Raw genomic sequence first — 22,115 nt, 5'->3', positions numbered from 1 at the left:
CTCACCTTCGTTGATGCCATTTTTGCCTGCAAAAAAAAACAAGAGAAAACCGAAAAAGAGATCATTAGTGTTGGCGTTGGTCAGAGAAGTGGACGAATGTAGCTTATTGTGACGGTCAGTAAGTACGATAAACGAACAAGGACTGATGGGGAGGGACAAATGTGATCTAACAGGCGGTTTAAGTCTCAGGGTGTTTGGAGGCTGATGTTTGGTCGGAACTGAAGGACAAAATGAAGTGTTCGAAGTGCAAGGTTGAGTGACTCTCTAATGATTGACTTTCATTGAGCATTGAGGAGATGCATGGAATTAGCATAACATTGAAGTTGATAATTAGAGGAGTGTAAATAGATCTTCAGACATCTTGAAATCATGAAAAGAATAAATGCTGGCTGATATGCTCTTTTTAGGATTGAAATTAGTTTTGCAACATTTATTGAAGTGAACCAAAAATGCTCCTTCAAAAAAGCTTAAGCTCTGAAACAGTTTTTAAAGATGTGAAGCATATGAATCTTTAGGCGTCAAATGATAAATAATTGAATTTCCAAAAGGATTTTTATTCAAGTTATACTCTTTTAAATATTTTTCATTCATGAGATGTGCGAAATCATATTTGAAAGGAATTAAATTTTATTGGAAAAGGTTTGTCAAATTTATCTATTGGGTATTTTAATTACTTTTCGAAGAAATCGATCATTTTGCATTTTACTTCTTCAGGTCTAATTTTTTAATTGATTCACAAAGCATTGTGAAATTGATTGAGGAGCAAAATACACATTAACTATAATAAGAATTACATGTTACAGTATTACAAGTATTATATTGGTGGAAATAATTAATGCAGAAGTCTATCTTTTGTGCTGATGAATACATTCCAAACATTCGCCGCTATACGTTGTCAATTCTTTCCAATTCTACTTTCCAAATGTTTCTGTTCGAGTACCTCATCCAAAATGCTCCAAAATATCTCGAATGGATAGCGCAACCATCTAAATTATTACCTACAAATGAGTCTCATTGTGTAGCTAAATTCTAGTTATTGTGTCACTTTTGGTTGCTAATCCTCATTGTAAAGTAGCTCTTTTTGGTTGATTGCAATGGGCGCCTCATACATCAAATTATAAGCTGTCCTGTGTGTGTGTACTTTCGTGACAGCCAGCAGGCATTAATGCATATTACCAGGGGAAGAGGGGGAAAAAACAACCCACAAAGCATGCACATCAAAGCTACGTCCCTGCCGAGCAACGCCTTTTGCTGAGAGTAGTAGATCGATCTAGCAAGGAAATAAATCTTACTGAGCCACAGCGAATCGGAGAGCGTTAGCCAAATGATTGATGCTGACGACCGACCACCACTACCACCATTGGGGAACTACTTTATTTTTGCATTCTATTCAAATTATACCTTCTCCGCCCTCATCATCGTGTGCAGATCGTAACCCGGGGAGAGCAAAGTTAATCATCGATCGATCGATCATGACACGGTTTCGCGGTTCTCTTCTCGGTGGTAGGTCGAAAGGTAGGTGTCGTATTACACCCGGAGACGATTTATGACAGAAAGAATGCGAAATGTTTTATTACCGTCATTACTGGGACGCCTGGGACGCGCCCAACAGTGAACAACTCGTTCGCTTGATCATGCTGCATATGCTTTGATGTATCCGGTATGTACCCCCAGAGCATGCTGACAGCTTTGGTGCAAAAAGTTCCGTCGCCCATAGGGAAACGACCAGCTGGCCTGTGTGTGCACACCACCGTACACTCCCAAAGAAATTTCTCACAGTCAATCATCATGCAGAGGGTGCTGTATCGACAGGGTTACAACGAACTGTGCGCAATGGTCATTTGTGGCGGCTGGTGGTCGTATCACACACGGTTGCATAATGCCTAATGAAGCATAATAAGGCAAGCGTTAATATTCGACACCTACTACCAGTGAGATTGGAAAGGATTTTTACCAACCAGATGGAAAAAAGTGTGTAAAAAGAAAGAGAGAGAGAGAGATGGGCAGGATTATATTGCACCACCACGCGCCTTAAAGTACGCGGCAAATTGTTTATCATTTCACGCGGGCCTCCGTCTCATTACCGAGTTTTTCGTCGACCGAACGATTTTCCTGGTCATGAGTGGAACGGCGGGGCTGATGCGGGTGTGTATCTTCGTGCCACAGTGCTGTGTTTGATGAAATATGATTAGCGCGCAAATTGAAATGAAGTTTTGATTCCATCTTAATTCAGTAATTGGATTTATTTTACAACCAAACCTCCCCGAAAGCCCTATTAAATGTTATGCATATGGGTATGTACCAAGCCATGCGAGATTCGGCACAACTGGTTGAACGAAATTGTTTCCTGTAATATTACACTGTATAATTGCTGAATTTTTAATCTAGGCGAATGCTTTAAATGAGCCATAAAGAAATGGATAAAAATCCAATGGCATATTGCGCCGAAACGGAACTGCTTATGCAAATATATCGACCTTGGAGCGATTGTGTCGATCGTAAAGCTTTACATTGTAATCGTGTGTAATCGTCCAAACCCCAAACGGGACAATCTAAAGAGTCGATAACGGGGATTGAAATTAAAAAAAATACAATCAAAGCAGAACTGTAACATTGGTAAAGGCATAAAAGTGGATCAATTTATTCCACAGTAATAAACATCAATGGGACGCTTTACGATTTTAGTCAGTTTTTTTTTTTTGTATGAAGTTTGACAGTTGGCGGCTGAAATGACGTCATCACTCCATACAAAACCACAGACCAAACTATACGGCTTAGGTTTTCAACCTGAAAAATATGTAATCATACGCCGAATTGTCGCATACTCGTTCAGATTAGCAAGTAAGATTGCATGTCTCTACTGAAACCAAAATATGTTTTCAAGAAAGGTTAAAAACAGCTTGGAACGATGTTTTAGTAACGAAAGTATTAAAGTGTTAAAACTCATTTGACCGACAGAAAGATTCAACTTGCTAATTTAAATGATCAAATGCCCTAATGATCGCAACAAGCGACAACATGGCCCTTTATACCAACCCATAAAATGATATCGATATTCTTAATATTAAAATAATTCCTAATAGCACAAATATTAATTGTTATACCTTCATTTATATCATTTCAGAACAGATTCTCCGTCTGCTGTTGCCTACATTAAAACCCGTACCACACAATGCAAACACAGCGCAAAAGTAAAGGAGGGACAGCGATGAAGCGTGCCACGATGCTGCTCGCCACCGTGCTGTGCATTGGCGTGCTGCCAGCCTGCATCTACAGTCTCGAAAACGGACTCGCCAGGACGCCGCCGATGGGATGGCTGTCGTGGGAGCGCTTCCGCTGCAATACGGACTGCGAGGGTGATCCGGAAAATTGTATCAGGTATGTGCTGCTGTCTTCTATTTTCCTCACTCTAAACACATTAGGAACTGTTAGCCATATTGTTGTTTAGTGACAAAGTTGAGCCAATTCAAATGCTCGCTAGTGCCTCGTGCTATCGGAATTATGAAAGGCGGTGAAGCGTTGACGCACAATAATCACGCAAAGCTCTTACATGAAAATGGTAACCTTGCCCTATAGGAGGATATATTGTGCTAGACAAATGTGTAGCCAGCTACACGAAAAATTGGCCGGGCACGCCCTGTACAGTTTGGGTTCAAATTAGCTCAACATCACGCGACAAAACATATTGCAAAAGAAGATAAGATAGGCCCACGACTTTCGTTCGTGCTTTAGCAACAGTTACAAGGTTTCCTTTTAAAGTCCACAACGGTAAAGGCAATTATTTTACGACAAACCAAATTCCTGATGCACGGCAAAAGGATGAGCTTTTCAACCCAGGTGTTCAACAGTCTAGCAACAAGATTATTGTTGCAATTTTATGTTGTTTCGTACATCCATGGCCATGAATTTTGGATCAATCTTAGGCGCCGATGTATGTTTGCTCAGTTATAAACGAAGATTTATAGCCCACCACTGTTCCTCTCACGGTCCTGTGAGTCGTTAAGTTTATGGCTTTCGGCGTATTGGCACACTAATGCTCCAAACTCCATTGGGTCCATTGGTTTTTTGGAGGCAAAAAGTGAAAGTGTGTGCGCGCTTGCTCCTCCAATGTGTGCCCCAATTGTAGTGGATTGCATTACATTAAATTCAATTTACCCATTTGTTTTTAATTTTAGCCGTTATTGCAATCCAAGAAAAAGCTCCACAAATGCATCAAAAATTGCCAAAGCAAACAAAACAACGTTTAAACCTAAACAACAGAGTAATATTTATTTACTGATCATCCATCACACTAAATAGCTATCAATCTTTCATCGCCATTATACTTATTTGTGCCTTATCCTACTTGCCACTACAACAACATCCAGCTGGGAATGGATTATTTATGATAGAAATAGGCAACAGATCATACAGCTTACGATCGATCGTTTTACCCGTTACCAAAGAAGCGCAACTAGCGCGTGGTGTGGTGTTGGTGGTCCATCATTTTCCGCACGATAACTCTTCCCTTTCGCCTGACTTATTGCCACAACGAGCAGCAACAACGACAACAACAACAGTTTGAGCAAAGGTCAGTTTGATTCCGGGAGTGGGTACTGCCTACCGGATTTAGCACGGCCACACGCGTCACGACAAGCGCATCGGGTGCTTCATATTTTGCGTTGCTTTACGAGCCCTCCTCCTGCTGCAACACTGTCCCACGAAGCGCCACAATTGCCTCTGGACTTTGTGTGTGTGTTTGTGTTGTGGTTAAAAACTTCTAAACCGATTTCCTGCAGTTGGCAGACTTTACACGTTTGTGTCAATGTAAGCCCCTCAGTCGCTCCAGGCAAATGTAGATTTATTTTATTTTTATTGATCGATTGTTACACAAGAAGTGAAGGGGTCGAGAAAAAAGATGCGAATATGCAATTGCGAGCACTTAATGCTTCGTGCACGATTTTGGAAGCAAATGTAAATCCCGAAAAGAAATCTTTTTTTTACACACACAAATTCCCATTGTTAGGGGGGGTGGTGGTGGACTCTGGGATCTTTCATTCGCTCGCTAGAAGGAATTACTCTCCCCTTTCTACAATTACCAGTTTTGTGCATTCCTAGCGTTTGACCTTTTCCATCTCTGTTACGTAACACAACTTCTTGCGCATACGTTCCGGTTGCGTCGAAAAGCATGCCACACGCGGTGCGCAAGCGTTCGCCGTTCTTCCCGGATCATTGGAACGAGGATGAGGAATGAGAATCGTGTCCACCGCGCGCGCGTGTGTGTGTGTGCCCTCCTTCTTGCCCAGATCAATAAATCAGATCCACACCACTCGCCGGCAAAACCGAAATGATGCCTCCATCACACATCGGTGTGTGCCGTAAGCCGGATTCGAGTGTCACAAAAGTTGCGAAAGCTGTCCGGCGTCCAATTATTCTGACCCAACTGCAAGATTGGGCAACACACACGGCTGGGTCTACCAGTTTGTTTTGCATTACAAAACGATGTATCCGGAGGGATGCACAGTTAGAGCATTGGTTGGTTGCTCGAATTACACGCCGCTGGGGTCCAAAATCTGGCAACATTCATAAAAATCACTCAACTGTCAAGCCAAAAAGCGTGCATGAAGCCAACTTCATGCCACAAAAGCACCGAAATTGATGATCGCAATAGGTGCCAGTAGGAGCAAGAGTGAATTTTATATCAGACGAACACCAAGAGCAGACAAAGGGAAGATGTTATAGTTCTCTATTAAATGTGTAACATTTTTATGATTTTTATGATACAATGTCCCATCATAACTGTCAGAGTAGTCGGCTCCGCAAGACAGTGCTTGAAACTACAACAAACCTCTATAATAACTAGGCTACACTGTATAGTGACTCCCTCTAGAGGAAATCTACAGCAACTGCACCGTCGTTTCGTAACAGTCGGTAATTACTATTCCCTTAAATTCATTTGCTTTCGCTCTCTTTCGCCCTCTGTCTACATGCATGCTGCCTGTTAAGCAATAAGTAATTATTATTATACGATTTGAGGAGCATTACCTCTTTGGCCCTTGCGCACTGCTTCTTTCCGATGACGACTGCCGGCGTCGGAGAGGTTGATGAGAATTTGAAGAAGTAAAACACGCGCACACACGACAATGCTACTTATGCAGCAATTTAGTTACCAACGCGCATTCTACTGCCATCGATCGAGATTGGATCGTGAGAGGTAACGCGCGCGCGCACGCTGGGGATCGTTCAGCCTCCTTCTTGGTCACGTTTCCACCGGATTTTGTCGCGTTGGTGGAAGCATAGAAGATTGGTTCCCGCGCCAACCATGGAAGCACAAGACATATTCTGGACGAAAATTCGCTTCCCATCGGGTCCTTTCTAATTCCATAACACGGATCAATGATGGACGACATTTTCGCAACGAACTTTTGTGTAATGGAGTTCGTCTAGCGATACACTCTGGGGTACGACCGTTCTCGAGATGTCGCGAGTGTTGGCAGATTACGCAGTTGTCTATCGGGCATATGTCCGGTCCCCGTCCAGCCGATTGATTGGCCGCGTGGGTTTTCGTAAGGGAAGATAATTGCTTCCTTCGGACATTCACCGGGATGCTCATCGGATGCTGTGGCGGCGCATGCCCCGACACACATCCCGTCGTGATGGAATTAAGCGACGAAACTTTGGGAAATTGTCCCTCATTTGCATAATGAGCATAATTATTAGACTCCCGGGCGCGTTTGCCGCATGCGGACCATCAACCAGTCCCATTTCTCCGCGGTGCCTACCGTTGCTTGCGTCCTACTCGCGTGTCAATTAAATCTAACAACTCTTGATCGCCAAAATGCGCGATCACCCGGTCTTCTGACGCCTTGTTTTCGTGTGCACACACGCAACCTCCTCTCGCTCTTTCAGGGAATGCAACAATCTGCGCCCACAATCTTTCGTGGCTTTGGAGCAGTGTTGTGCGATCAGCTGAATCTATGCACGCGCCAGCTCTTTCGATCGTGTATGCAGTTTGTGGTGAGGAGGGCAAAAAACCAAACAAACTTTCCTCCTCGCTCGATGGCGTGTTGAGAGTGTGTGAAGAGAGTTTACCGAGAGGGGTTGTGGCGGTTGACAAAACACTAGACACGTTCCCAAGCACGCAGGAGGACCGTTAAAAGTGCTTAACACGGAGAGCTGAACAGGCGGTTTAAGTACACTTGAGCCAACATCACATTTAAATTAGATCAAGATCGCAAACTTTGGCAAGCAAGGAAGCGACTTGTTGACAGAACATTTACAATTGCTGCTTGACCAACATTGGCAACAAGAGGGGAAAACATGAGTCATAGTCGATGACTGTTTCATTTTCTGTCTCTTTTGTGTATCGACTACATCAACCTAAAGCACACTATAAGAACATTCAATATATGATTGCTTTCGGATATTCAAATTTGTCGGAACTGAAAGCAACATTAGCGTTAAGCAAGGGATCATAAAACTGAAGACCTTGGCCTCCGAGTGTAAACCATAAATCAATAGCTGATCAATAAAATCAGCTAACAAGCAAAAGTAAACCAAAGAAAAACAACGGGGTCGAGGGATGTATATTCAAACACATTTCTACTAATTTATGATCGTCCAGTTTTAATTTGTTTTTGCGCCGTACAAATTAAAAACCTATCCCCTACAGCAAAGTGTGTTTTTTCGGCGCTTAAAACTATAACCCAAAGCTCCCCCTGCTATATCACGCTCACATCGCCGAAGGGTATTTTAAATGAGCTGGGAAAAAGAGACCCAAAAAATGGATAACCCATCCCAAAAAAAAAAAGATCTTCCTCAAGCATCTCGCAACCATAATCCACCTTTCATCAGTTGGGCACGTTCGTATGCGATGAAGACGGGGAGAAAAAACGTGTAAAATCTCCTTGAACAAGGACAAACACACTTTACCCATGTTTTTTTTTTTGCTCATCATTTCATCATAATCCCATCGGAGGTGGCGACATCGGGGTTTGAAAGCCCAATAAGCTCCTTTACTTAGGGAGACACACTACGGCGATCGATTGAATTGATTGTTTTGCGAGACCTGATCGACCAATCCCTAGAAAGGCCATCCCGATAACGACCTACACGACCCGTACGGTGCCGAAGATAAATTGAATATAACAATATCGCCTCCCTCCTCTCATTCTCTCTCTCTCTCGAGCCAAGCACTACTCATCCACAGCGCTAAAGTGGGATGATGGGTACTTCTCGCGTGTAAATCATCACCAAAGGCATTAAGTGCTATCGTGGTGTGGCGATCGATCAAACGCTTCTTGTCGAGCGATACGTTTAATCCACCGCACCGTGCTTCTGCTAATCCTCCATAATCTCCAAAAGTAAGAGAGAGTGAGAGGAAGAGAAGCAGTCCCTTGTGGAATCATGTCCTCTTTGAAGATTGTGTCATCTACAGGCACTGAAGAGGCCGGGAATGCAATGTGCTGTGTCGATCACTCGAGTCATTTAAATTAAAACTGGGTCATCAATTCTTCGTTGCCTCAGAAGATCACCCACTGTACTTTGTCTCGTTGTAACTTGAGTTTTGCATCCTCCATACACTCTACACTCGGAAAGCAATCGGTCACTCTAACAGCATACACAGCAAAGAATTGCGTTGACCTATAGCATTGCGCAGCGTTTGCCCTAGAGGGATTCAACAGATGCGAATCCAGGAAATCACGAACGACTTACGTTCTTGCGCTCAAGCGTGCCAGAGCGCTTGCCGTGGGCGGGTTTAGAAATAGTTAGAAGATTCCGGTGCCACACGAACCCATCCATATGTTGTGCGCCTATAGAAGCGCCACGCGCAACCACGATCACATTTTGCATGCGGTGGGAGGGCTTGACTTTTGCGTGACTTTACGGCCGTACAATGTCACATAGGAAAAGGGGCCGACGAATCGACAGCATTAGCAAGACAAGGCGGAAGGCCTTCGCTCGGTGGACATTAAAGGTTAGGTGGCCTATTTCGAGCCTCCTCCTTAGGGGCATAAGAGATTGTGAAACAGATTACAATGTCTCACTGATCTGATGTCTGCATACATTATCATGTTTTGTTCGACTTTACTGATTACATTTAATAGGTAATACATATGCTAAATACTTCCTATTTTTCTTCCCCCCCCCCCACCTCCCCTCCAGTGAGCACTTATTCCGTACGATGGCCGACCTGGTCGTGAGCGAAGGATATGCCGCCGTCGGCTACGAGTACATCAACGTGGACGACTGCTGGCTGGAGAAGTCGCGTGGACCGCGCGGTGAGCTGGTCGCCGACCGGCGTCGCTTCCCCAGTGGCATGAAGGCGCTGGCCAATTACGTCCACGCCAAGGGCCTTAAGTTCGGCATCTACGAAGACTACGGCAACTACACGTGTGCCGGATATCGGGCATTCTGGGCTTCTCGGCGAACGATGCCGCCCAGTTCGCTTCCTGGGACGTGGACTACGTCAAGCTGGACGGGTGCTATTCGCTGCCGATCGACATGGACCATGGGTATCCGGAGTTCGGCCGCAATCTGAATGCCACCGGTCGCCCGATGATCTACTCCTGCAGCTGGCCGGTTTATCAGATCTACGCCGGCATGAATGTGGGTTGAACGATGCGGAAGATGCAGAAATAGAAGGTGAAACGAGTAGCTAATTCTCTATGTATATCTTCTCCTCCATCCTCCGTCACAGCCCAACTACTCGTCCATCATTCAGCACTGCAATCTGTGGCGCAACTATGACGACATCCAGGACTCGTGGGCTTCGTTGGAGAGCATCATCGATTACTACGGCAACAATCAGGATGCCATCATCCCGAACGCTGGCCCAGGGCATTGGAACGATCCGGACATGGTAATGACAACAGACAACTCACCAGTGCCGCTAATGCTCAAGCTGTACTAACTTTTCGCTCTTTTGTGTCACTACAGTTGATCATCGGCAACTTCGGACTCAGCTACGAACAGTCCAAAACACAGATGGCGCTTTGGGCGATTATGGCTGCACCGCTGATGATGTCCGTTGATCTGCGCACGATCCGGCCCGAGTTTAAGGCGATTCTGCAGAACCGCAAAATTATTGCGGTCGATCAAGATCCGCTCGGCATCCAAGGGCGAAGAATCTATAAGGTAGGGGTGATAGGGGCTAAGCATGCCAACGACTGCTTCGTAGTAAAACCGAACCCATGCTACAATATCCATCTCGCTTTTGCAGCACAAGGGCATCGAGATCTGGTCCCGGCCGATCACACCGATCTACCAGACGTACTACTCGTACGCGATCGCCTTCGTCAACCGGCGAACGGACGGCACCCCGTCGGATGTGGCCGTGACCCTGCGCGAGCTGGGCCTCATTTCGCCCACGGGCTACAGGGTTGAGGTAAGAGACAAATCGCCTATCGCACCTATCCAAATCACGTATGACGCTAATAAATGCTTCGTACTACCTGTATTGTAGGACCTGTACGAGGAAGTCGACTACGGAGTGCTGAGCCCCCAGACCAAGATTAAGGTGAAGGTGAACCCATCGGGTGTGGTGATACTGCGGGCCGACGTTCAGCCGGAGCGTTTCTCCAAGAGACCGTACAATCCAATCTTCTATCGCTATCCTAACTAAAGCACTAAAGCCCGAATGGTAACTCCATCCCATCAGCAACAGGCCCCGTTTTTAATGCTGTAACAGAGGGTAGAGCAAACCAGGCGTAGATTTCGGAATTTGAATAACATAAACCGATCCCCGCTCGATAACAAAATACAAATATTTGAACACACAGACCCATACACATCCATCAGGCGATATTTCAGAAACAAGTTGAAGCAGCATGCAAAAGCATGGTGCGATTTGATAGTGATGTAAGCAAAACACACCACAGGAACACCCTTTTTGAGGGATAGCTTATCGAAAGAAGCAGCAGAAAGACAACAATCATGTGCCAGTTTTGATGGGAAAAAGAAACATAATTAAAGCCACATACACAGTGTACTTCTGTTCGCGCTGACAGACGAAGGAATAGACAAAATGCTGCAATAGACCGACGACCGAGAGAAGGGTTACACCCTTTTTTCTTCAGGAGTAACCACCAACACACGGGGCGTTTATTAGCGTAGGATCCGATTGTGAACTAGCTATAGAAGAAGACGCATAAGAGCAACCAACACGATTCTTCTGCAGCCAAAAAACCAAATGGTGCTTTTCATACGAACGTGTGCTTCCGTGTACGTAGAGCGAGTATGCTTCCCCTGCACCGGGTGTGCACACTTTGGGTGTATAGTGGAAGCGCCACAGTGATATGATAACGTTACACGTTACGGTTTTTTTTTATAAAACACAAGAATTTTTCCTTCCCGCGCCCTGTCGGGAGAGTAAACCACACCCACACCACTACCACCACAGCACGGTTGGCTGTTGTTGGCCGAACCGGTGTCTTCCTTGCCGAATCCCTGCCCTGTGTCCACTGTTCAGGGCGAGGGATTTTCCATCAGAATCCGTGGTGTATAATCTTGGTACGCGCATAAGATTAGGTTTGTACATTGTATAATTTATGATACGGGACAGTCTGCCTCCCCCGGGAGGGAAACCGAGAGGGACGAGTGAGTAGGTGATGATGTCCTTGTGTGTTTTTTTAATTTCTTTAATAGTTTCCAAAACCAATTATTGAATAAATCAATTTGAGATAATGAATTAATAAATAAAACAGATACGAGACAACAACCACAGAATGTACGTTTGAGCAACGGCAGCTAATTAGCAAACGACAATATTGAGAAATTATATAACTTTAACTTATAAATAAGGTATTATTTTAGGCCTCACGCTTTATTGGATCATTTGCGAAAAGTTGTAGAGGGTACTTTAATATCACATATCTAACTTAAATAATAATAATAATTGTAATACACATGGTTAATAGTTTGTATCATATCTCGAGTTTCATATTCTAAAAATATATATCATAAAAAGCGAGGATAAAGAAAAAGTGTTTAATATAAATAAACAAACTAAACTTACATGATCAACCATTGAACATTGAATAGTAGCAAGGTCCCAAACATCAAGGATAACACGACTTTTATAAGAGAGAATATTAAATTCAATTTAAGCGAGAATCGATTCGTTAAACGTGCTGGTACCTACAAAGCTATTAACATTTGCTCCCTCCACGGCAAAAAAAAATCTTTTATAGAACAAAACAGTAGAACTTAAGCGACTAATGGTTAGGCTATTTATTTTTAATTGTAAAGAAATTACACATTTGTGAACAAAAAGGCAGATTAAATGACTCTTCTTCCTTCATCACTACGCAGAATATCAGTTGTATATGTAGAATAATGGATTATGCAACTATCAAACATGGCTTAAGGTACTTGCTTAGGTACTTAAGGTACACTTGAACTATTTGTTGTATTACAAACAGAACCCTCAATCTATTTAGGAGCCAAATTAATCGAATCTTATCAAAGAGTCATAAAATTTTTCCTTTTCAAACAAAATACCAAGGCAGTTTCTATTTTTACATACAAAACATATTTATTGCGCTACATATCCCATGAGTTTCATGGAGTTTATTACATTGGTAGAGATACAGACACTTTTGTAGAAGAAAAAAAACACTTTAGGGCATACAATTCTACGCATCGTACTGTAAAAAAGCGAAAAAAGTTTTCCAAAAGCAAAAATTATATTGACATATTGACGAATTGAAGGTGATGATGAATTCTCTATTAATATCCTTGAATACCTTGAGTACTTGAATTAATGGAAATTTATTTTCTGATTTGTCTGTAAATTTAAATTAAAGCCTTGAATTATTAAAGCCGATAAGCCTTGAATTCCACAAAATAACGTTTTTTAAACCCGACCTTTAGCACCACGAAGTTTACTAATATGTCTCACGTGTTTATGAATCATTTATGAAATTATACAGACTGCTCTTACAACACAAAAAAAATGCAAACGCAGGCAAAACAAGTTCTCCCTGATATCTATCTCAGATCTATAGAACATATCGCGATCACTGTAAGCCTTGCATCGGGGACAACACTCCTTCCTCACAACCAAACCGTATCCAAAGTCCATCTATTGAACTCCAGACAGACACAACTGCACCGGCAAGCACACCCTCCAACGACCGAGCAGCGCCGACCGGGTCCAATATGCACCCGAGAGTAATGTTTATTTAATCAGCTGACCCCGCCATCTCCGTCTCCATCACACGTTCGCGGATGCTGTACCCCGGGGAGTGTGGCCCGCGCGCGCGCGCACACACACCCAAGTTCTCGCCCTCGGTTCCAAAGTTCAACCGGCCGCTGGTTTACTATGGCGCACAACTTCCTCGTGAAGGGAAGGCTCGTGGCGATCGGGAAAGCGTGCCCAGATCCGTTCTGTTCCAGAGGGCAATTGGTGGAGCGTGTTTGGGACATTGTTTACAAAGCTCAAGTAGAGCAAAGTTTGGAAATTGAAACCATGTTTCGTTCGAAATTTAATTTCTGGTTCCATGCGAACTCTCTGCTGTGTGTGTCGGGTGTACGGAGTCTTTATTTGCTTACTTTCAACACTTGCACGCTTGCTTATCTAGCCCTGGAGCTTTCTGGAGGTAGGACGTATGCCTGCAACACGTGCTTTTGAAGCCTTTGATTACATTCACTGTACAAATAGCGACAGGGCAGAAATGACAACCATTTAAAAAAGGTTTCACCCTGACAGCGCTGACCGATCGGTTCAGATTGCAATAGGAAAACATTGTTTACATATGACCAGATCTGGTTGACCGATAAAGGCTGATGGCCGGTGATTAGATGCGAATGCAAGAAGATTTGCATGCTCTTATTTCTTGTTATATATTCTATTAAAGGTTTATGTATGGTAAAAACTGTTTCATTGATTTTATTAATTTATATTATATCCTTCGTTTGAGGATTTCTTATTTCAAATTTGTCGATTTCGCCCGTGTAATTTACAAACACTCAAGTCCACAGATAGCTACATTATTATTAATTTAATAATCGTGTCCTGTTGCTTATTTAGAACTCTATTTCGAAGTTTGTTTATTTATTTATTGATTTATTTATTAACTTATTAATGACTATTTCTTGCCCTTACTTCCCAATTGTACAATCACGATCCATCAACCTAAACCAAGTGCACGGCTGTCCAGATAATGTAATTATCACCTTCGCATCAGTCGCTTGTCACGCTTTAGTTTCTGTTTGAGTACAAGCGAAAGCTAAAAAAAACAACCTGCGTAACTCCAGCGACTGAGACCAGCAGTGTCTGTCTCTTCTAGAACGCGTCAAGGCGAAAACAATCCACCTTGCACACTAAGTGGCAAAGCAAACGCGGGTTGTGATTGATTACCGTTGCAAAAAAGTTCTAGGCGATCGAGACGAGCCCCCTTGTGCCCTAGGAGGGGGTATTGCGAAATCACAGCCAGGTGTTTCCACACCACAACAACCCGTTATCATCCTGCCGAGTGAGCGGTGTGGTAAAAGTTATTCAACTGTGTTGTTACGTGGAGCGCGATTGCGGTTTGTTTTTCCCTCCAGCAGGCAACGGCAACAACATTGTTGCTAAGCTAAACACAACCCACCACCATACGCAAAAAGGGAAGGCCGAATGGTTAACCCTTAATAAGGGCAGCACGACGATCGATGTTTGGTATGGCTTGCAATACATTTTTATCTATTTTAAATGTTTATATCCAATATTTAAAAAAAAATGTATAAAGAGTGATTTTAGTTGTTCAATTGAATTTCAATTGTGACCAGTATTTTTCAGCCACAAACACTTTTATTTACAACAACCCAAATGCCCGTTCAACGACACCTAACCCCTGTATGATGTCGTTGCACTTTCAAGTCTCAGCCGATCAAGTGATCGTATTAATTTCATAATGCAATTAGCAACAGCGATCGCGTCCATTCTCATTCGCCCATCAACGAATTGTGTTGTCGAGCGCAAGCCCCCTCGAGATACCGGTTTGATTATCAACGACAAATTTCCCCCTGAGCGGGCCTGCTGGGATCTGCTGGTTTACTCATGGGACGATGTTGTCAAACGAACGATAAACGTGTTTGTTGACTCCCCGAGATGCTTATTGCGTGCGGGAAGAGGGAGGGTTCGTCGAAAATAAAAACCCTCCTCCCATCAACAATTAGTGCGATCGCGTAAGCTACCCATTTAGATCAAGTAACTTTTGTGCTGTGATAAGTACTCAAAGTTCCTTCTTTTTTTCTCAAAAGAATGCTCAAAGTCACTACGACGAAACAAACACGGCATTTGATTAAACACGCCCCGGGCTTGGTGTGGTGTGTGTTGGAAGAGTGTAAGCAAACAAATTAATTTATATTTAGCAAATGAGTGCAACTTGAGCGAGTAGGAAGACACAGGGAAGGTGTGAAATATTGTTATTTTTTCACTTTCCCATCACTGACGTACATCTTCTGCGAGGTTGAATATCTGCGGTGGTTCAAAGCTCAAACAATACACGACACAAAAGAAGGAGTGGCCCCCAATAATCGTGACGTAAAAGTGTGCGCGTGGTTGAAGTCATAACACGGAAAACATATTTTTGCCGACAAAAGGTGAAAAAAGTGTCCCAAAGAAACGCTTTCGGCGGGCATCAAATTGTTGCTCTCATTTTAGAGTTTGCATGCACTCGCCATAGCATACGGACACTATTGCAAACCCACTCCTACTCCACACCTTGGAGTGTGTGAGCCGAGACTGGTTGGCGACCGAAATGGGATCGGCTCAAGATGTAAGAAGATGGGGACGACTGCCAGGCCAGCTTGATTAAAATGACCTCCCGGTACGATGAGCTTCAATTTCGGTCGATTAAAGTGTTATACCAACCGGGCCGGGTCCAGCCAGGACGTTCTGTCACCTCGGGCTGTGGTGGTTCTGTACTGACCCAAATGTTTGGAAGCTCATCCGCATCCAGTTCGAACATTCTACGGAGCGCGTTCGATTCCAGAAGGGTACAAACGCGCGCAAGTTGGCATTGAAAAGCAAGTCCATAAATTAGCAGCCCCATTAGGGTAAGGTGACGGGACTATCTGGCGAACGATTTTTCGCTGATAAGACAATTTAGTGTACCGCAAACAATCAAGATTAATTGGGATGGGAGGAGTAAAGGCTTCAGATGCCAACAATGAGCTGGTTGCGTGTGGTTGATTTATTGTTGAGCATGTGTGTTTGTGTGTGCAATTTGTACTTGATAATAGACAGTAAATGGGATAAACATACTAACATAGAATCTTTTGCAACGTCAGAACACTGTAAATTGTCTTAAGATTACATCGTAGTAGAAAAAAAACCATTAACCTAAGATCGTAAAACCGGAAACTATGTAAACAACACATTGTTCTACCAATGTCCGATGCCCTCCTGAGATCCGGTATTTCCACCCCTAATTAGGTCAGTCAGTTAACTTGATAATACTGGTTGAATAGACAAATTGCGATGCTTTACGTCGCCTAAATGTGTTTTTACATGGTTTTAACGCTCTTAATCGCGTCGCAAACCTCCTGATCACTGTACATTGAATCGAAAATTATATTAAATGCACGAAATCGTCTAATATAACACTCCAAATGGAACGCTTCCTTGGCTCTTTCTTATGGGAATTCAACTTCATATGATGAAATTGAACTCTATCTAATTCCTATTGGATTTGCTCAACAAGGGTGCTATAGAGTAGAAATTCCCATTACATTAAGCTCATTTCACGAAAGAATAAGGTCAATAAAGTGTCCCACAGCTTCAGACTTCAGTCCAATGTTCAGAAACAAAATCATTTTTTTGGCTTTTTTAATCAAGTGTCATATGGGACTTTTGTCGCCTTTGTCGTTTGGCAACAGTGTTATTGTTGTTGATGTAAAGCTTACATCATTTGGGAATGGAGAGCTTGTTGAGCGTTAGTTACAAAAATACAAAATACATGCTATTTTTGCTTTTTCCAAGTATAAAACGTAAATTTGCTTTCCTCAATAATTGCAAATCTTGGACGGGTGAATATTAACACTGGTCGAGTACAATAAGAATTTGATGGAATAGTACAGTCTACAAGATTTCCAGATAATCCAGGAATTGACCATGAAAGTTGTATTGAGTAATAGTGTACTCCAGTTTCCTTTGAAAATATTTAATAAATTACAAGCAACCACTCACAGAGTAAATTGGCCAGATAAGGGTGCAACTCAAAAATGCAACATATTGATCAAAAGCATGTAAAAAAATCGATGGAAAAATGTCTACAATGAAATTCGACTCGTAACAGTTTTCTATAGTTTTTCATCTAAGAATATCCCGGAAAAAAGGGTCACACGGGCGAAAAAGATTTACCTCGCGAGTCGGTCTTTGCCAAGCCCTGCTATTTATTACATTGTTCGTAGTCATTGTAATTTAGCCCATGTTGTGTTTAACAAGTGTTAAGTGCATTTGATTGTATGATAAATTAGATGGCGGGCTCACCAAACATTATCTAAAATGGCAATGATAAGGATTGTAAAGGTGTACTCATTATTAGTGTTAGTGAAAGGAGAGATCATAATCAGCCATGACATTTTGACAACATGATCAGAGAGATCATAAACATCAATGACATTTTGTGGTCTAGGCATCTTCCGGATCGCTTGTAACAGCTTTTTAGTACTGCAACAGGAACTAAATCCGTCCCGGGGCTCATTTACTCGTTTGCTATTTACGGTCAAATCCCTACAATAACAGTGGAAAGTTTCCTTGCCAGTATGCAAACAAACTGCCAAAGACTCCTGAGCAGCTCATGTAACACTCGCTGCCCTGCTCTTGCGTGCGTCAACCCAATCAAGGCCCAGAATAATCTAATCTCCGGCTGAAATTAATGTTGATGAGAACTTTCAAACAAACCAGACCAAAGTGTTAGCAAAAGTGTGCGCAGCGAAACCCTTCAAAAGTTCATTTCATTTTTTTTTTCAACAGTTGCATCATTTTCAAGAATTTCCATACCATATGTAAAAATGAAAAACATTCTTCTTTCATGTGACACAAACTCATGACAAATCTCGCTCACGTGTTGCAAAAGCACGGGTCAATTTCGTTGGATCATAGGAGACCGCTTTTCTAAAAATAAAGCAATCTCAAGGATATTTAGGAGTGTTACATGCAGTGTTATGCGTTTATGCGGTGGGGGGGGGGGGGTTGGACAGACCAGGGCCAGATAGGGCTGGATGGCAGGTCAGGTCAACTTACGGTTGGTGGACGACGGGTAGTAGCGCTGATTTGCATCCGCGTGGCGCGTGAGAGTTTCCTCGCCGCCTTGTGCCATTTTCGGCTCGTTTGTAGTCGCAATCGGCGCCATATCTCGCTGCACTGGTGTCAATGTTCTAATCGATTCAGCTAATTTAAAGGCCCAAACACTACTTCAACAAGTTCCGGAGGGCAATGAAAGAAAACCACCAGCTAGAACACTTCCTGTTTATTGTTGCTGCTACTGTTGTTCGGGGGTTTGGCAAGGCCTTCACTGTTTTGTTCGCCTTCTCTCCTTCACTGGTGTCACAGCCGGAAACAGGCACAAACAGAAACACACACAGAGACCGAGTGGCGCTTCAAGGACGTTCACTGTTTCGGGGCGCTTTTCGCTGAGTTTTAGAACCTTGATTAGGGCCAGTTATTTTCACTTCCTGTTCGCACTTTTCTTTGACCAGCTGTGATAGCCAAACAAATGCACTCGCTTGGCCGTAGCGAAGAATGGATTCTGAGAAGCGACCCAAAAACAAAACACCAGCCTACTGAGAATGGAATGGGGCCCAGTGCGTTTGTGTGTGTATGTGTTTTTCTAGGAACTATTTTCTTCTCCCCCGACAAAGAAGAACAACAAATCCTACAGGATTGGATCGCTTTTGCTCTCTCACAAACTCTTTCTCTTTGTTGTTATACCAGCTCTATATGCACCACCGTTGCAGTGTTGCAAATGCACTTGCACACCTGCAGCCTGTGAGATCGATTCACGCGAACCGAGGCGATATATGAAGAAGAAGGAGCTGTCCTCTCTGTTTGTTTCCGCACCGGACGGGTAGGCGCACCATACACGATTGCATTCAGCGTGTGCACTGTACAGTGGACAGACTCCGGTACGCTCTCCGCTCTAGAAGGCGAAAACACTAGCACGCACTCTCTCCTTTTCTATCACTCGCACTTGTTCTCGCGCGGTGTCTCTTTCGCTCGGCAATGGCAGCGGCTAGTTTTGCGCTCACTCTATCACACACACGCGCGGTAGTGTGTTCCGCAATTCTACACCAAGAAAACAAAAAAAAGCGGTTCCGCGCGTTGTCGTTGACCGTTGGGAAGGTTATTAAACTGTTATTGTTTTCGTTCTTCTACGCAGAAAACCGCGGCCGAGATTCAGTGGGGATGCTGCTGGCTGGGGCTTCTCGATCAATCGAAGCTTGGATGCGAACTGTCAGCGAACACACCGCGGTGGTGGCGCCGGCCCAAACAACGCGGTTGCTCTTCTTTACCTTCACGTGCAAAGAGCACACACAGCAGTGTGTCGATTAGAAGGGCAAACACACACACGCACACACGCACACAAAGCCAACTGTTATGGCTGATAACGCACCGACACGTACACGTACGAGGGGATTCTCCTTTTCGACGGAATAATATATTTCGATTACCCAAGCGCGCCCACAGTCAACACATGCAAGCCGGTTTGTTTGTTTCACTCAATCGCGCCAGATTAGCGCCCTATATTAAGACTGACCTTAACCTTACTTTCGAAGCACTTTTCTTCTCCCTGCCCTTTTTCTCTTTCTTTTCAGTTGTCTTCCCCCTTCTTCGCTGAAATGATCGGAAGAGGTGTGTTCGATTAGCTTCCTCAGATCGAAACAGTTCTGGCCACGGATGCGATGGAAGGATGGTGAGGTTGTTGCTACTTCCGAGCCGCCACACCGCTGTCGGTGTGTTAAAGCCAGCTTAGAATCGTTTTGGTTTGCTTAGTATAGGGTTAGCACAGCACACGACGTGCACACCTTCTTGCAGCAACCCTAGTCACCAGTCACCTTGGCAACCGCTCCAGCAGGAAATCAGTTGTTTTCGCACAATGGCCCCGTGTTCAATCGCACTTGGAGAAAGTTGCACACTTGCACCGTACTTTTACGACTGAATTGAATGTATGGCTTTGGTTGGACAGTTCGCGCACAGTCCGCTTCACCCCGCTTCACGAAGGATATGTTTAAAAATAATTCTTGACCGACTCGCACCGAGCGCACAAATCAAATGCGGCGGGATCCGGCAGAGATGAACGAGTTCGACTTTGCTCCCATTTGCCACATAGAGCTGTGTGAAGATGTGTGTGGCGCTTGGGGGGAGAGACGCGCGACAAACGCGTACCAACGACGGTGTGCGAGAGTACGCGTGAAGGTTCCTCTTTGCGCGGCACAGATCGCAGTAAGTAAATGTGCCTTTGGGGGTTGACCGAGACCGGAGGCCGTCCGAAGAGCGCATTAGAATACAGGCGCCGATTCTGTGTCTGCCGGCGCGTAGAGGTCGATCGCGCGCTGATGCGTGGTTTTTGTATTGTGCGCGGCTGACACTGGGGTTTCCGTGTCTTTCTGCTGAGCTGTGATCGTGATACAACGGGTCCTGTTTTAATAACTTTTGTTTTCATTTTTAGTACAAAGCAAAAAAAAGGCAAACACATAGTGTTCAAATGCTTGTGACTCAAAAGAATATTTCCGTGGTAGAAACAAGCGGCGTCAACGGGCGGTAATGAGCTGGGTTTCCCCACATAAAGACTCAAAGTCTTTGAAAACCAAAGCAAGGCTAAAAGGTAACTGATACATACACATATGAGAAGAAACCGCTGAATACAAACAACCGGGAACCAGGGCAGGTCATGCCATCTGCGTGATAGATCCATGCTAAGTGTTTGCATTAGAAAAAAGGGGCAGCTTCAGAAGTAAAGCAGGCAATTCTAGCCCCTGCATGGATTGCGAAACGCTCCAGGTACGGAATGAGGCTAGGATCAGTTATAAAACCGGTAGGAGTTCATAAATAATTACAGTACCGGTATAGATTTGGGACGGTATGGATTGGAAACCATTACCAGGAACAAAACCAGAATGAGTACAGAAATAGTTCCACTGATGGTATCAGCTCAATATCAGTTCTAGGACCGATATGTATTCAATTACTAGTGAATACTAATACTAATGATGGGAAACATGAAGTTTTGGTTGGAATCGATTCCAGGTAGCTTCGAAGTTTTCTAGAATCGATTCCGGATATTAGCTCCGGAATCATTTTCCGGAATCGATTCCGGAATCTGAATCGGCTTCAAAATCAGCTTCGAAATCGGAGTCGGTTTTGGCATTTCCATAAGAATAGGAATCTGTTTCCGGAGTAAATTGTGCAACAATATTTCGGAGCCGATTCCGACTAGCCAATAGTGATAGGCGGGTCGACCCGAAACTATCGGGTCGGAGCCATCCGTAAGCAACCCGGAGTCTTTCGGGTCGACCCGAAAGGTACAAGAAGGTTCAGTAGGTGCAACGACTCCGGTAGGTGCAAGAAAGTATAAGCGACTTCGACCCGTTGATGCAACGAGTTCGGGTCGGGTTGGGTCAAGGTGGGTTCATTCCGTGATGAGTTAGAGTGCAGCGAGTTCGGGTCGACCCGACCGATGAGTAGGTGCGAGAAAACATAAGCGACTCCGACCCGTTGGTGCAGCGAGTTCGGGTAGGGTCGAGTCAAAGTAGGTTCACTACTCGACCCGAACTCGCTGAACTAACGGGTAGGAGTCGCATATGCTTTCTTGCACTTTCTCATCATTCGGGTCTACTCGAATTCGTTTGCACCCACGGGTCGGAATCGATTCCGACTGGCTCGCACCCGACTCCGGGTCGGGTCGTGAAATGAATCATACGACCCACCACTACTAGCAAACGAATAAAATTTAATTAGCAATGTCCTTAAGATAACATTTGCAGTGTTTCTTACTCGATATTGGTAGTTTTGGCGACTGTTTCAAAGTTTGCTTTTCTAGTCAGAAAAATGAGTGCAGAGATTTGCAAACTTCATTTTCCTCAACTTTATATATAAAAATTAGTAACATTATTTCGCTTTGTAACCCGCAACGTTCACCACTATT

At 43.9% G+C, this 22,115-nt stretch overlaps 2 protein-coding genes across 2 annotated transcripts in view; one reads left to right on the top strand and one right to left on the bottom strand.

The window, feature by feature from the left end:
- The window catches only part of LOC121597641 (alpha-N-acetylgalactosaminidase-like), a 69,641-nt gene extending 58,291 nt beyond the window's left edge, over window positions 1-11,350 (top strand). Inside the window, 7 exon segments of the mRNA XM_041923537.1 lie at window positions 3,125-3,378; window positions 9,145-9,383; window positions 9,386-9,588; window positions 9,680-9,841; window positions 9,919-10,116; window positions 10,202-10,366; window positions 10,445-11,350. Coding sequence (XP_041779471.1) covers window positions 3,173-3,378; window positions 9,145-9,383; window positions 9,386-9,588; window positions 9,680-9,841; window positions 9,919-10,116; window positions 10,202-10,366; window positions 10,445-10,603 — 1,332 coding nt within the window. The 5' untranslated portion in view covers window positions 3,125-3,172 and the 3' untranslated portion in view covers window positions 10,604-11,350.
- LOC121597640 (6-phosphofructo-2-kinase/fructose-2,6-bisphosphatase-like) overlaps window positions 1-19,791 on the bottom strand; it is a 71,830-nt gene extending 52,039 nt beyond the window's left edge. Inside the window, exons 1-2 of the mRNA XM_041923534.1 lie at window positions 18,215-19,791; window positions 6-26 (exon numbers count right to left, since the gene is read on the bottom strand). Of these exons, the coding sequence (XP_041779468.1) occupies window positions 6-26; window positions 18,215-18,323 (130 nt within the window). The 5' untranslated portion in view covers window positions 18,324-19,791. The remainder of the gene's footprint in view (window positions 1-5; window positions 27-18,214) is intronic.
- Between the last annotated feature and the right edge of the window lie 2,324 nt (window positions 19,792-22,115).

The sequence above is a fragment of the Anopheles merus genome, chromosome 3R (assembly GCF_017562075.2).
Source record: "Anopheles merus strain MAF chromosome 3R, AmerM5.1, whole genome shotgun sequence".
Taxonomy (NCBI): domain Eukaryota; kingdom Metazoa; phylum Arthropoda; class Insecta; order Diptera; family Culicidae; genus Anopheles; species Anopheles merus.
This window is presented reverse-complemented; position numbering and strand designations above follow the sequence as displayed.